The following is a 16,044-nucleotide window of genomic DNA, read 5'->3' on the forward strand; positions in this document are numbered from 1 at the left end:
TTACTTTTCAGGTACGCATTGCCTTCAGAAAGGATTCAGACCCCTTGACTTCTTCCACATTTTATTACGTTACAGCCTTATCCTAAAATTGATTGTGAAAAATGTTTCTCTCATCAATCTACACACAATACCCCATAATGAGAACACAAAAACTGTTAAAAAAACAACAAATAAACTGTAATATCTCATTTTTCATAAGTATTCATACCTCTTAATCAGTAGTTTGTTGAAGCACCTTTGGCAGCGACTACAGTCTCGAGTCTTCTTGGGTTTGACGCTGCAAGCTTGGCACACCTGTATTTGGGGAGTTTCTCCCATTCTTCTCTGCAGATCCTCTCAAGCTCTGTCAGTTTGGATGGGGCACGTTAATGCACAGCTATTTTCAGGTCTCTCCAGAGATGTTCCACCGGGCTCTGGCTGGGCCACTCCAGGACATTCAGACTTATCCCAAAGCCCCCCCCCCCCTGCGATGTCTTGGCTGTGTGCTTAGGGTCGTTGTCCTGTTGATAGGTGAACCTTCGCCGCAGTCTGAAGTCCTGAGCAGGTTTTCATCAAGGATCGCTCTGTACTTTGCTCCGTTCATCTTTGCCTCGATCCTGACTAGTCTCCCAGTACCTGCCGCTGAAAAACATCCACACAGCATGATGCTGCCACCACCATGCTTCACCGTAGGGATAGTGCCAGGTTTCCTCCAGACATGACGCTTGGCATGTTTTGGTACCCTTTCCCAGATCTGTGCCTCGACACAATCCCGTCTCGGAGCTCTACGGACAATTCCTTCGACCTCATGGCTTGGTTTTTGCTGTGATACGCACTGTCAACTGTGGCACCTTTTATAGACAGTTGTGTGCCATTCCAAATCATGTCCAATCAATTGAATTTACCACAGGTGGACTCCAATCAAGTTGTAGAAACATCTCAAGGATGATCAATGGAAACAGGATGCACCTGAGCTCAACTTCGAGACTCATAACAAAGGGTCTGAATACTTATGCAAATAAGGTGTTTCTGTTTTTTATTTATTTACAAAAATGTCAAAAAACCCGTTTTCGCTTTGTCATTATGGGGTATTGTGTGTAGAATGCCGAGGACATTTTATTTAATCCATTTTAGAATAAGGCTGTAACGTAACAACATTTAGAATATTCTAGGGGTCTGAATACTTTCTGAATGCACTGTATATGTATCAAATGTAATTAATCAAATGTATATTCACAGCTGGAGATTTGGTACAGCAGGCATATTATGATGCATCTTTTGTAAGTAAGCAAATGTTTTCATTAATTGTAAAGTACCTGGGACAGGGAGCCCATTATTGCGTTAAAATCATGTGTTACTGCAACTAACACTTTGAGCAATATGAAAACTATTTCAAAGTCAGTTAAGTAAAATAGAGAAATCACACCAAAAATTAGATTTTTAATGCTGTGTAAAACATTTTATTTGAGAATCAAATTGATATCAAAGCATTATAAGGAGTTTTTCCACTTACAAAACAATATACTTGAATTTGAACAATAGTGCAGATTAGAGAAATACATTCAAGAAGGGTCATGGGTTAACTTAGCTGAATTGTTTTAGACAAACTTTGAACAACATTACAAACACATGAACTATGAACAAAAGCTCGGCAGGTTTGTGCTTTGTGACATCAGGGTATATATATTCATTTACAATCAACCAATAAAACGTCTCTTTACGAAGATTAAATACAGAAATGTAAAACAAAAAAGCACTGTGCATGAAGCATATAAGATTTCTAACAATAAAAAACAACTAAATAAATAGTAATGAAATAGTACAATAAACGTTTTACTTGTATTTTTTATCCCTCTTATAGAACAGTAATATATGCTGGTTAGTTTCTTTGTAAAATGTCATTTAAGATAGAGCTCTCTATGCAAGCCCTAGTCTCTACAAAACAATGCCTATACATTGCTATATGTGCAGGCCTGAGACTCCACATGTCATTCAAGATAAACCTCCGGGAGCATTTTGTCTGATAAATCTTCAATCTTCAAATAACAGATCTTCGATGAGAATGTTTAAAACAATTTAAAAGCGAATGCCATACAACCATATGGCATATTTTATTGAAAATAAACACATTACTGTGCAAAGTTATGTACAGTAGCTGGTTATGATAGGCATAAATAACATGTCTCTACATGGTGTGTATGTACAGTATGCTGTACTGTTACTGACTCGACTTAATTCCATACATTTCCTTAAAGTAGTTTAGCTCATCCATGAGCTTCTTGTTCTGGGCCTCCAGCATGGTGAGGCGAGTCTCCAGACAGCGAATATACTCTCTCTTCCTCCGCCGGCACTCTTTGGCTGCCTGCCTGCAACAAGGAAAAGCAACAGGGGCACCTCATAATACTCGCTGTACTCGCGCCACAACTGGCCAGATACTGTAAAATGTTGTATGACGACAGTACGGAACATGTCTTCTAAACAAGTGGATCGGGAAAAGAGGTGTTGTTTTTGTATATTTTGGTGTGTGAGAGCAGATGCTGGACATCGAGTCAAAGCGGATTCTCCAGGATACCCTTACAGTTATCTGTAAACTGTTACTGCGGCGCACACCCTCAAGCCATTAGCAGTCTGTGGTCATTCAACTTTGTGGCAATAGATGTCTTTGAGCGCTTTTAGTTCCTCAATGAGAGTCCTGTTTTGATTTTCGAGCACAGCCACCCGATTCTCAAGACATTTTACATATTCCTTCTTCTTTCGGCGACACTCGCGGGCAGCCTCCCTGGAAGCAACAACACACAGCCTCTGTAAAAAGACTGGTAGCTACAGACAAAGATACCAAGGCCATATGTCCATAACAAGAAAGGCTTACATCCAGTATTTTAACAATCACTCACAGTAAGTTTCAGTCAAGACTGATAATGGTAACGAACTTAAGCAATAACACCACCACAGAGTGACTAATTAGGAATTTTACAAAAATCAACATGCAGGAGACTACATTTGCCTGTGCAAAATCGTGACATAATACTACATGCAGTTGCAGAGTGTAAATGTCAACAGAAAAGATAGTCTTTAGTGACAAACATTCAGGTGAAAGCACGACAAAGCACAAAAATGCACAAGCATGTCCGTGTGTGTTCTGAGGCAAATGGTGGCACTCAAAAAAGGCAGCCCAAGAATGCAGTATACAGCACATGCATGTTAATTAGTAGCATTTATGAATGAAAAAATCTAGTTATTAGCATTTTTATAATTATCTGTTCCATCATGATTAGCCAACATTCTCATGCAGGAATCGATCATAAGGCTGTTTAGTACCCACTTGAAAAAAATACTATAGTGTATACCATGGCAAGAATACTATAGTATTCACTGTAGTGTTTTTGCAGACTTTACTGCAGTATTCACTGTAGTGTTTTTGGACTGTAGTATACTATAGTATTTCTTGTAGTGTTTTTGTGGATTGTAGTATTTAATGTATTTTTGGGGGACTTTAGTATGGTGTAGTATTCACTGTAGTGTTTTTGGACTGTAGTATACTATAGTATTTCTTGTAGTGTTTTTGTGGATTGTAGTATTTAATGTATTTTTGGGGGACTTTAGTATGGTGTAGTATTCACTGTAGTGTTTTTGGACTGTAGTATACTACAGTATTTATTGTAGTATTTTTGTGGACTGTAGTATTTCATGTATTTTTGGGGGACTGTAGTATACTATAGTATTTATTGTAGTGTTTTTGTGGACTGTAGTATTTCATGTATTTTTGGGGGACTGTAGTATAGTGTAGTATTTACTGTAGTGTTTTTGCAGACTCTAGCATACTGTAGCATTTACTTTAGTGTTTTTGTTTTATTATTTTTTACATAAACGTGTGGGAATTTCTCCTTGAGGAAACCTACTGGAGAAATACTAAAAGGGTAAATGCTCCATAACCTGTAGGTATGTAACCATAGGGAACACAATACTTGGCAAGGGTGGCACAAATTAGAATATGGGGGAGGGGAATTGGCAGTGTACATGCAATTTAAATATTGTAGTTTAAAAAAGGTCTTGTTTTTGTGGACTGTGGTGTTTTTGCTGACATTTCTATATTATTTACTACAGTGTTTTTTGTGTGGATAATACCATATTATTTACTATAGTATTCTACAGTATACTACAAAAATCTATACTAAGTACTACACATGATCGAGGGATACTAGTGTGTGGTATAGTATTCTACAGTATACTACATCATTCTATAGTAAGTACTGTAGTATTCTATAGTAAACTGTAGTATTTTTTATGTGGGTGTAGACTACCTGTTCTTCATGAGGCGGAGTTGTCTCTTGCGTGTGGTCTCGTCAGCCACGTGTGGGGGGCTGTGCAGGGAGCCTGGGGAGCCAGCCATCACAACGCCCTGGGGCAGGCTGGAGGTGGGAGTGCAGATCTGGTAGCCTGACATGTCACCAGTGGAAGCTGACAGAAACACAGAAATGGGGAACACTTCTTAGAGCACTACCATTTGTATTAGCTGCTAACTTGCTGAACAGAAGGCATCCACCGCCTTCAAAGTACAGAAAGGTAAGTTGTCTAATTAATTCACAGTGACTAAAAGGTATGGAAGAATACGTCGGTGGATTACGCAATAAGGTTCTGATGTCATCCGATTCCTATGGGTGTGAGTGGTGACGTGAGAGAGGATATGATCGCTACACAGACAGGCTCTACAGAGAGCTGAACAAAATAAAATGCCTAGGAATTTTACTATTTGAATTTCAATTCAACATGATAGTTTCAATTTGTGCATAATTCCATCCAAAATCAGTCAGAGAACAAAGAACATTGTTTTGTAGAAGCAAACCATTTGATGAAGCACTGAGAGTGTTATTCCCAACTCTGTGTACAGTAGCCTACTTCTCCTTAAATAAACATTATCTGTGCCATGGGAGCTGCCTGCATATCATTACATATGGTGATTAATCTGGTAACGTCTTGTTCTCGCAAAAGGAACGGCCTGTAATCACAGCATGACTGGGACTGACGTCAATGTCCATCTTATTTGCCGGTTAGCATTTACATTTCCCTGCTGGGGTCCTGTTCCAGGAAAACAAGTGACGTCAGCCACTGTGTGTGTGTGTGTGTGTGTGTGTGCTTTGAGTGGGCAGAGCATCGAAGCATTTCACAGAGAGGGAGAGAAGAGAGGGGAGGGGGGATGGACAGACAGAGCGCACTGAAAATTTTCCAATCGTATTCAGCGTGTTGCAATCTGCTTTTTATTTCACAAGACTGATATTTCCCAGGCTGTTTTGCAGTTTTATAAAAGTCAAACCAAGACATTCAAGGATACTCATGTTGAATGACATGTAAATTCTAATGTATTTGCTTTGTGGAAGAAAATAAATCCTAAGCAATACAACAACTGTGTCATATCTTAAAAACCTCAGCTCTCTGGATATCAACACATTTTCAATACCTTTATTACATCATGGTGAGTTCAATACCTTTATATAACATTTTCTTTCTATTTTATTAGCTAATGTCTGTAGACAACTGTGATGTTATCATACAATAACAATCTTGTACAGTTAATCATGAATCCAAAAAGCAGAGGCTACGCAGGCTGTACAGTATTAGTGTCGCAGAAAGGCAGAAGAGTTCCTCTACAGTTACCATTTTCTCTTCAACTTTCTCATGAAGCAAAAGATTAAAGTTAACATACCTGACTCAGTCTCATCCCCAGCAACAGCCATATCGGTTCTTAAGAGGTCCAAAAGAAACCCTTTATCTCAGCTCTCTAACAGAAATATCTCCAAAACCACCAGCTATGTGTGCAATCACAATTAAGGGCATTGACATCACTATGACATCATTTGCCTCCTGATGTCAATGATGACATGCATTGCTCTATGAGTCCTCCCCCTACACTGGTATGTACACGCATTTCATTATTTATTTTTTTGGTCCGACAAAAGGTTTGAGTTGCTTCTCAAATGTCTTCATATTACCATGTTTTTCAAGATTATTTGTACAGCTTTTTAAAACATTGGATTGGGTATTGAATGTGAATTATCCAATACACTAACATAAACAACTGACAAAAACACATGACATCACTCTACTTAACACTACTTAAATACTTAATAAACTAGTGAAAACATAATTGTAAATGCTCAAATTCTGACATTCCAGTTGAGTGAATTTTCTCACTTAATTTGAAGTGTCCAAGCTTTAATAATTGAATACATTTTAAAAGCGCTTTTCATTATACAGAATCATCTCTAAGTGCATAAAATCTAGATTTTTTTTTACCAAATAGAAAAAGAAATGGACACAACTAGACAGGGCAACTGACACAAAGAACCCAGCTGACACTATAAAAGACAAGGACACCAAGGAGCGCAGCTATCAACAGAAAGCCTTCCTAAAAGAGGAAGGTCTTTAGGCCCGTTTTAAAAGGAGCCCAGAGTCTGTTGTGCTTTCAGGTGGTCAGGGAGTGCATTCCAGAGCTTTGGGGTGGTCGAGCAGAATGCCCGATCCCCCAAGGAGCGGAACTTGGTCCTGGGGGGTGTGGGAGAGCAGAATATTGCTTGACCTGAGGGTGCGGGTGGGGTTATGGAGGGAGAAAAGTTATTTGAGATAAAAAGGGGCACTGCCATGAGTACACTGGAAAGACTGCAAGAGGGTTTTGAATTCAATCCGGGAATGAGACAGGGAGCCAGTGCAGAGATTCCAGGATGTTGGTGATGTGACGGTGTTTTTCTGCACTCTCATCAAGATCCTGGCAGCGCTGTTCTGGATATATTGGCGCTTCTGGAGACTCCTGCCAGGGATCCCGATGAATAGTACTTTGCAGTAGTACAGCCTTCATGACTAATGTAAAGGTTCAGTGCAGTCAATAACGTGATTTTCCTGAGTTTTATATATATTTCCACACAATGAGGTTGGAATAATACTGTGAAAATTATGATAATGCCCTTTTTGGGGCGGCAGGTAGCCTCGTGGTTAGAGCGTTAAGCCGGTAACCGAAAGGTCGCTGGATCAAATCCCCGAGCTGACAAGGTAAAAAAAATCTGTCGTTCTGCCCCTGAACAAGGCAGTTAACATACTGTTCCCCAGAAGGCCGTCATTGTAAAATAAGAATTTGTTCTTCACTGACTTGCCTAGTTAAATAAAGGTTCAATTTCAAAAATGAAATAAAATTTGTGTAAGGGCTGTATGAAAAGACTGCCTGAAATTTCTGCCTGTTTTGGTAAGATGGCGTTTTGGCCTTCCATGTTGACATCACCATACGGAAAATGAGTCATTATGAAAGAGTTCCAAACCACTGACAATAACAGCTAATTTTCAGTTTTCCCTGAGGACGGGCTAGTGGTAATGGCTGGAGCGGAATAAGTGGAATGGTATCAAACCCATGGTTTCCATGTGTTTGATGCCATTCCATTTAATCTGTTCCAGCCGTCCTCCCCTCAGCAGCCTCCACTGGACCCCTCCCAGACAGTCCTAGCACAATTCTTGCTTGAGAAGCCATTTCAATTCTTGCTAAGGTTTATAATGTTTATAATTGTTGATATAGAGATAGAAAACATCTTCATTGGACCTTCAACAACAGCTGGTTAGTGTTTTCCCTGGAATGTTTTTGCAGTATGGGCAAGGGTCGTAGAGGCCTACAATTCTTTGGGGTTGCACGGCTGTGATTTGGGTTGAACAATTGTGAGGGGGTCAGTTCCGGGGGCAGAAAAGTATTTAATCAGCCACTAATTGTGCAGGTTCTCCCACTTAAAAATATGGGAGAGGCCTGTAATTTTCATCATAGGTACACAAACTATGTCAGACAAAATTAGAAAATTAAAAATAAAAAAAATAAATAAAATAAAAAAATAAAATAAATAAAATCGAGAAAATCACATTGTAGGGTTTTTAATGAATTTATTTGCAAATTATGGTGGAAAATAAGTATTTGGTCACATACAAACAAGCAAGATTTCTGGCTCTCACAGACCTTCTTCAAGAGGTTCCTCTGTCCTCCACTCGTTACCTGTATTAATGGCACCTGTTTGAACTTGTTATCAGTATAAAATACACCTGTCCACAACCTCAAACAGTCACACTCCAAACTCCACTATGGCCAAGACCAATGAGCTGTCAAAGGACACCAGAAACAAAATTGTAGACCTGCACCAGGCTGGAAAGATTGGATCTGCAATAGGTAAGCAGCTTGGTTTGAAGAAATCAACTGTGGGAGAAATTATTAGGAAATGGAAGACATACAAGACCACTGATAATCTCCCTCGATGTGGGGCTCCACGCAAGATCTCACCCCGTGAGGTCAAAATGATAACAAGAACAGTGAGCAAAAATCCCAGAACCACACGGGGGGACCTAGTGAATGAACTGCAGAGAGCTGGGACCAAAGTAATAAAGCCTACCATCAGCAAGGGCATTGAATATGAAACGCGGCTGGGTCTTTCAGCATGACAATGATCCCAAACACACCGCCCTGGCAACAAAGGAGTGGCTTCGTAATAAGCATTTCAAGGTCCTGGAGTGTCCTAGCCAGTCTCCAGATCTCAACCCCATAGAAAATCTTTGGAGGGAGTTGAAAGTCTGTGTTGCCCAGCAACAGCCCCAAAACATCACTGCTCTAGAGGAGATGTGCATGGAGGAATGGGCCAAAATACCAGCAACAGTGTTTGAAAACCTTGTGAAGACTTACAGAAAACGTTTGACCTCTGTCATTGCCAACAAAGGGTATATAACAAAGTATTGAGATAAACTTTTGTTATTGTTATATATATTAATATTTGTTATTAATTATATATTATTTTCCACCATCATTTGCAAATAAATTAATTAAAAATCATACAATGTGATTTTCTGGATTTTTTCCCCTCATTTTGTCTGTCATTGTTGAAGTGTACCTATGATGAAAATTACAGGCCTCTCATCTTTTTAAGTGGGAGAACTTGCACAATTGGTGGCTGACTAAATACTTTTTTGCCCCACTGTATGCTACCAGCTTATACGAAGTCACTTCTTCTAAACCTGAAAAAGGGACAACTTCTAAATGTTATGCAGCAAAACCAGCCAAATACACTTAGTGTACAAAACATTAAGAACACCTGCTCTTTCCATGACAAACTGACCAGGTGAAAGCTATGATCCCTAGGTGTCACTTGTTAAATCCACTTCAATCAGTGTAGATGAAGGGGAGACAGGTTAAATAATATTTTTTAAGCCTTGAGACATGGATTGTGTATGTGTGTTATTCAAAGGATGAATGGGCAAGACAAAATATGTAAGTGCCTTTGAAAGGGGTATGGTGGTAGGGGCCAGGTGCACCGGTTTGCGTCAAGAAATGCTACACTGCTGGGTTTTAAACACTCAACAGTTTCCCATGTTTATCGAAGGTGATGCACCACCCAAAGGACATCCAGCCAACTTGACAACTATGGGAAGCATTGGAGTCAACATGGGCCAGCACGCTTTTGTCACCTTGTAGAGTCTGAGGGCCAAATGGTTGGGGTGCAACTCAATATTAGGAAGGTGTTCTTAATGTTTTGTACACTCAGTGTATATCCAAATCAAACTTTAGTAACCACATTGTGAGCCTGTTACAACACATCAACCATGACGAATTTCACAAATATCCACTTTGTTAGATTTGTTGAATGTTCGCCAATCCAGCGTCCTTCTATCCCCCACGGTCTGCGTTCCATTGACCTCTTTAACGGCACCTACGCAGTCAATCCACAGCCTTAGACAAGTTGTAAATGAAACAGTTTTTTTTTTTTTATTGTATCATACAACAGCACGCTCAGCTTACCAAGAAAACAAAAATGTATACATTTATGGTCTGTTGAAATATATTTTAGAGGCTATTTATACAGAAAATTGGTATACAACCCATATAAAACGTATTTATGATTATATGACAATATTTTAAAGTTGACAAAAATATTTATAATACACAATTTCTGATATAATCACACCTTTGTTATATTTTTCTTGCATAAGTAAAATCAAGATTATGCCTCTAGTGCCATTCATTCCAATTATATAGACTGGTTTGGATTTCTCCATGACCAATATGGCTGCCATTTTCACCCCATTCTGGATCTTCGAAGGTTTATGACATAGCCTTTCTAGTAATTTAATAGGATTCTTTTTATCATTTTTATAAGCTGACCAACTAAATAGGTCAACTATTCTACTATGGGGTTGTCTGATTTTGCTGTTGATTACTCGTATTGTTGGTTGAGAAAATAAAATGTGGACAACAATTTATGAGATATCGTTGTAGGCAAAATTCGCATAACCAATGGTACTGGGGCTCATCCCCACCTGTCTCTTGTTTGGATCATAGGTGCCGTTCTCAACCCAGGCGGGCTCCGGCCCAATTTAACGCCTGCTAATAATCCAATCTAATCCAATTGATGGCAGACCTTGATGGTGAGGGTCTAGAGCATTTACCTTTTACCATCCCCTTGTTGCCTTGCATATAGAACTGCTGAGTGCCATCTCCTGACTGTTGGGAATACTGGACGATAGCTGCAGCAGACTGGGAGTTTCCAGAGTTGGACATGGTCAGAGGCTGCAAGGCCTGTAGTCCCCTAGGTAGAGCACTGGTCAGCTGGATGGCACCATCCTGAGTAAAAGCAACTGAGGACAACAAACGAATAGGGGTTAAATTGACCCAGGGCCTGCATTTACCCCATAGGTAATGATTGGCCCAATGAGGTAAATACAGATCGGCAACTATCTGCTTCAGCTTATTTATTCATAGCCAGTGACTACGCTGCATCAGTTGGGCTACTAAAGGTGATCATGCTTATTGCTAAATAGCACACCTCCCTGATAATATGGACCAATATGTTATTGTGTATCTTTGTCCAAAACAGTTGTTGCGCAATCTCTAATATTAAGGAATTCTCTAGGTTCTGGTCGCCCGAGTTAGAATACCTCATGATAAACTGTAGACCACACTATTTACCAAGAGTTTTCATCTATATTTTTTGTAGCTGTCTATTTACCACCACCTCTACTCTACATACGAGACGCATACAAAGCTCTCCCTCGCCCTCAATTTGAAAAATCTGACCATAACTCCATCCTCTTAATTCCTGTTTACAAGAAAAACTCAAACATGAAGTACCAGCGATGCAATCAATAGGTAAGTCTTCCGATTAAGTTACAGGACTATTTCACTAGCACAGGTTGAATTTGTTCCGTGCTTCATCCGATGGCATTGAGGATTTTCCGCATCAGTCACTGGCTTCATTAATAAAGCCCAGTTTCCACTGGCACTTAAAAGGAGGGCCAATTAGGGCCAAATTCGAGCTGGGTCGAGGAAAACCCGGGCCAGCGCAGCCCAGTTTCACAACTGGTGCCAGCTCAAATGGAATTCGGGCTGGTGACACCATTTCTATTGAACCACCAAGCTGATCAGTGCTGGATGCTGACAAAGTTTAGCTAGCTCATCTGGGTTTGTTGCTGGACAAACAGTACTGCAGTAGTCAGACATGACACAAATTACCAACATAGCTGGATCCATTCATTTTTGCACTACACAATATAATTGTATGAGAACAGTCAGCCCTCGAATGCTAGCTACCTAACGTTAGCATGCAAATCAAAGTTGAAACAAGCTAGTTAGCTAACGTGAGCTAGCAGGAATTTTAGCTGGCCAGGTCATATTAAAAGCTAGGTAGCTACATCATACTGTATTAAACCTGTTGTTTGGTTTGCTTGGTTAACTAGCTAGCTAATAGCCAATGCCATGGCAAGCAAGATAGAAATTAAACTAGCTAGCTAGCCTGTTATGCTAGCGACAACGCTAACCTTTTACCGACTTCAACGTGCCAATGGAAACGGGGCTTGAGTGCATGGACGACATAGTCCACACAGTGACCATACAAACATATCCTAACCAGAAGCCATGGATTACAGGCAACATCCACACTGAGCTAAAGACTAGAGCTGCCGCTTTCAAGGAGCAGAACACAAATCCAGACGCTTATAAGAAAATCCTGCTACGGTGTCCGACGAACCATCAAACAGGCAAAGTGTCAATACAGGTCTTAGATCAGATACTACTACACCGGCTCTGATGTTTGTCGGATATGGCAGGAATTGCAAACTATCATGGATTACAAAAGGGAAACCCAGACACGAGCTGCAAAGTGATGCGAGCCTAACAGACTAGCTAAATGCCTTCTATCATTGCATCAAGGCAAGCAACACCGAAACATGCATGAGAGCACCAGCTGTTCCGGACAACTGTGTGATCACGCTCTCTGTAGCAGATTTGAGTAAGACCTTTAAAAACAGGTTAACATTCAGACAGATTACAAGGACACGTACTCTGAGCATGTGATGACCCAACAACAAGTGTCTTCACTGACATTTTCAGCCTCTCCCTGACCCATGTTTCAAGCAGACCAACATAGTCCCTGTGCCCAAGAAGGCCAAGGTAACCTGTCTAAATGACTAGGTTGTGTTATTATTGTGTAGCACTCATATCCGTAGCCATGAAATGCTTTGAAAGGCTGCACATCAAAACCATCATCGCAGACACCCTAGACCCACTCCAATTCACATACTGCCCCAACAGATCCACAGATGACACAATCTCTATTGCACTCTACACTACCCTTTCCCACCTGGACAAAATGAACACCTACATGAGAATGCTGTTCATTGACTACAGCTCAGCATTCAACACTATAGTGCACTCCAAGCTCATCAATAAGCTAAGCACCCTGGGATTAAACACCTCCCTCAGCAATTGGATACTGGACTTTGAAGGTCGCCTGCAGGTGGTGATTATAGGCAACAACACATCCACTACGCTGCCCCTCAACATGGGGGGCCCTCAGGGGTGTGTGCTTAGCCCCCTCCCTGTACTCCCCGTTCACCCACGACTACATGACCGCACACAACTCCAACATCATCATTAAGTTTGCTGACAACATGACGGTGGTAGGCCTGATCACCGATGACAATGAGACAGCCTACAGGGAGGTGGTCAGAGACCTGCCAGTGTGGTGCCAGGACAACAACCTCTCCCTTAACGTCAGCTTATTGTGGACTACAGGAAATGGAGGGCCGAGTTCGCCCCCATTCACATCGACAGGGCTATAGTTGAGACGGTCGAGAGCTTCAAGTTCTTCAGTTTCCATATCACTAAAGACCTATTATGGTCCAAACGGTACTGGACCACCAAGTCTGGGACCAAAAGGCTCCTGAACAGCTTCTACCTGAATGCCATAAGACTGCTGAACAGTTAATTAAACGACTACCCGGATTTTCTGCTTTTCACCCCCTTTCTACATGTACTTCAATCAATCACCTAATCAAACCTACATGTACATACAGTATTACCTTAATCATTTGGGGTGGCAGGTAGCCTAGTGGTTAGAGTGTTGGACTTGTAATGGAAAGGTTGCAAGATCGGATCCCTGAGCTGACAAGGTAAACATCTGTCGTTCTGCCCCTGAACAAGGCAGTTAACCCACTGTTCCTATGCAGTCATTGAAAATAAGAATTTGTTAATGGACTTGCCTAGTTAAATAAAAAGGTACAAAAATATTAAATGTATCACCCCAACTACCTCGTACACTGTTCTGGTACTCCTTGTAATAGCCTCTTTATTGTGTTACTATTTTATTTTTATCCATTTGTTCATTTTCTTACTTTTAACTGCATTGTTGGGAATGTGCTCATCATAAGTAAGTAAACATTTCACAGTAAAGTCTACACTTGTTTTATTTGGTGCATGTGACATTTAATTTGATATGGACCAATATGTTGCTGGGCTTAATTATGGAGAGGGAAATTATATTTGTCAGCATATTATAATTTTGGAGTAGAATGTCATTTTAGAAAGTCACCAGAACTTCTACATTTACATTTATTGGGGCCTCATGACCTTTGCCACTACTGATAAATAAATCCAGGGGGGAAAATTAAACAATCATTGTTTGTTTTGTTGTTAAAGCTTGGACACTCCAAATTAAGTGAAAACGTTATGCCTACGTGTTTAAAAATGAAAAGGCACTAGACAGGAATGTCATCATTTGAGCATTACACAGACGTCCCACGCCATTTGGTTATGCAGAAATGGTGTAAACAGCTGCCAATTACATCAGTTTATTAATTAAGAGCGTGTAGTATGCGGTCTTGTCCTTTCACATAACCAAATCAACTATGGACTATCAGAGACTGAGATGTGTCAAATACATCTGGATTTTTAAATAAACATATTTATTTTTGAAACACATCTCCCTTCCAGTGAGACTTACTGAACTGGCCATGGTTTGTCTGATAAATAGAGGCTGGCATGCCGGGCCCTGGTGGGACACTGCAAGGCGCTACCTCTTCTTTTATCTCTTCAACTTTTGGACCTGCTGGATCTGAAGACACTTTTCTGGGGAGAAAAACACATTTGCAAAGATGACTGTGAAATAAATGTATTGCAGCTCTATTATTCTACACTTTAATTTAAAGTAATACCTGTATGCCTGTCTTCTGGAGGGAAGCTCTCTCCTGTTGTGTGCATTAGAAACATCTTCGTTTGAGTTTCTGTCCTCTGATTTTGCTCTCCTTGTTGCTACCTGGGAAATGAAATCTCCCATTAACAGTTGATCTGTCTGGCTTGTATGCAAGGCAACAGCATCACAGTCATCTGGAGACTATGCTTAGGGATGATGGACATCTGCAGATCATAACACTTTGAGGAAGGTCTATCTCCATTTTAAATACCTGTGCTAGTGATGATAGCGAACCACCGCTGCCCTGCTCCTGCATTTGACAGGCATTGCTTGCCATGATAATCGTCCTATAAAGAACAAAAAGGTGGGCAAATGAATGATTGGCTAATTCACGTTAGTCGTCATACTACTTACTACCTCTGCCAATTGCTAACAATACTGTGTTGGAACAAAACCCTGCACTGTGCTACTGCACATCCTGGCTGTGGGTCACCAATGCCAGAACACTGTGTGCCTAAGCGTAACTACATTAAACTATTGTCTTGACCGTGACTGGGTGCTAGCAAGGTTCACAATAGTCAACCATATTGTTTCCACTTTCAAGCTATCCTGTCCGTTTGCATGCTCAAGGTGGTGGTGGCAGCTAAAGCTAGCAACCTAACGTTACAGTTAGGCCACTGGATGTTACATTATTAGATTGGTACAGTCGCTAGCTAAGTAACAAGTTCAATAAGCAGTCGTTAGCTATTTACTAACTTAGCTAGCCGGGTAGTATCGTTTTTCTCTCTCGCTATCTTACCAATAGATAGCGAATGCAGCCACTGATTAACGTTAAATCACTGATTACGCCTCGAATGGATGGTCTGAGAACCAACGCACACGTAACACCACGTCAGCTCCGATGAAGCTGAAATCTGCGAGGAACTCAATGGCGTCCAAACCAAATTCGAAAAGTACTGCGAATATAAATTACTTTAACTGGCTGTGAACTGAGTCTAGGTGCGTTGTTGGCTAATGTGTGGCTAAATACCTCAAAATTAAGATCAACAAATATCGCTATCGATTAGAGTTCAATGGAAATTTTAACCGTATTTATTTAAAAATCATAATAGATCGTACGCTCGCGATGCGTATAATTTAACGTGTTTTTGATTGGATAGAGCTAACTTTCTTCTTGGAACGTTGAACTGCTGCGGCCAAATCCCCACCCCAGTCAAAGTGCACACCCGATCTACCCTGTAACACCCATTCACATGGTCCAGATCTTGAGATTTGTCTGATCCGGAAGGCTCAGCACCATTCAGGTCTGTCTGTGTTACTTTGTCCATAGCTACTGTAGCTAAGCCTACTACTTGTAGCAGAGTATCGATCGAATAAAAGTGAGTAGCGAGCGACATCTGGTGGTTTTAGGTCAGTAAATCGACCCCTTTGGCTACAGACAGACTTCCCACCAACACAACACTACCAAATATTTGTATAATTATCTATGAGAGATTGTTACATGAGATTACAATTTATATCTAACTTTGAAACTAAAGTACATATAATGTCATTCAGTCTAATTGTAATTGAATGTTGTTTATGTGCTAAGAGT

General features: G+C 40.5%; 1 protein-coding gene across 6 annotated transcripts; it reads right to left on the minus strand.

The window, feature by feature from the left end:
• Positions 1–1,420: 1,420 nt before the first annotated feature.
• Positions 1,421–15,789, minus strand: LOC110535540 (cAMP-responsive element modulator). 6 transcript variants are annotated; one of them, XM_036935229.1, is made up of 7 exons: positions 15,686–15,789; positions 14,722–14,797; positions 14,473–14,573; positions 14,262–14,386; positions 10,432–10,620; positions 4,281–4,437; positions 1,421–2,345 (listed from the first exon to the last, which is right to left on the minus strand). In XM_036935229.1, exons 1-7 carry the CDS (start codon positions 15,697–15,699, stop codon positions 2,198–2,200), a joined length of 810 nt encoding a protein of 269 aa, XP_036791124.1. In that variant the 5' UTR covers positions 15,700–15,789; the 3' UTR covers positions 1,421–2,197. The 6 variants fall into 6 exon arrangements, with proteins under 6 accessions (XP_036791124.1, XP_036791125.1, XP_036791126.1 ...); XM_036935230.1 differs by having other exon boundaries at positions 1,421–2,758; XM_036935231.1 differs by having other exon boundaries at positions 15,677–15,778.
• Between the last annotated feature and the right edge of the window lie 255 nt (positions 15,790–16,044).

Source organism: Oncorhynchus mykiss, chromosome 11 (assembly GCF_013265735.2).
Source record: "Oncorhynchus mykiss isolate Arlee chromosome 11, USDA_OmykA_1.1, whole genome shotgun sequence".
Taxonomy (NCBI): Eukaryota; Metazoa; Chordata; class Actinopteri; order Salmoniformes; family Salmonidae; genus Oncorhynchus; species Oncorhynchus mykiss.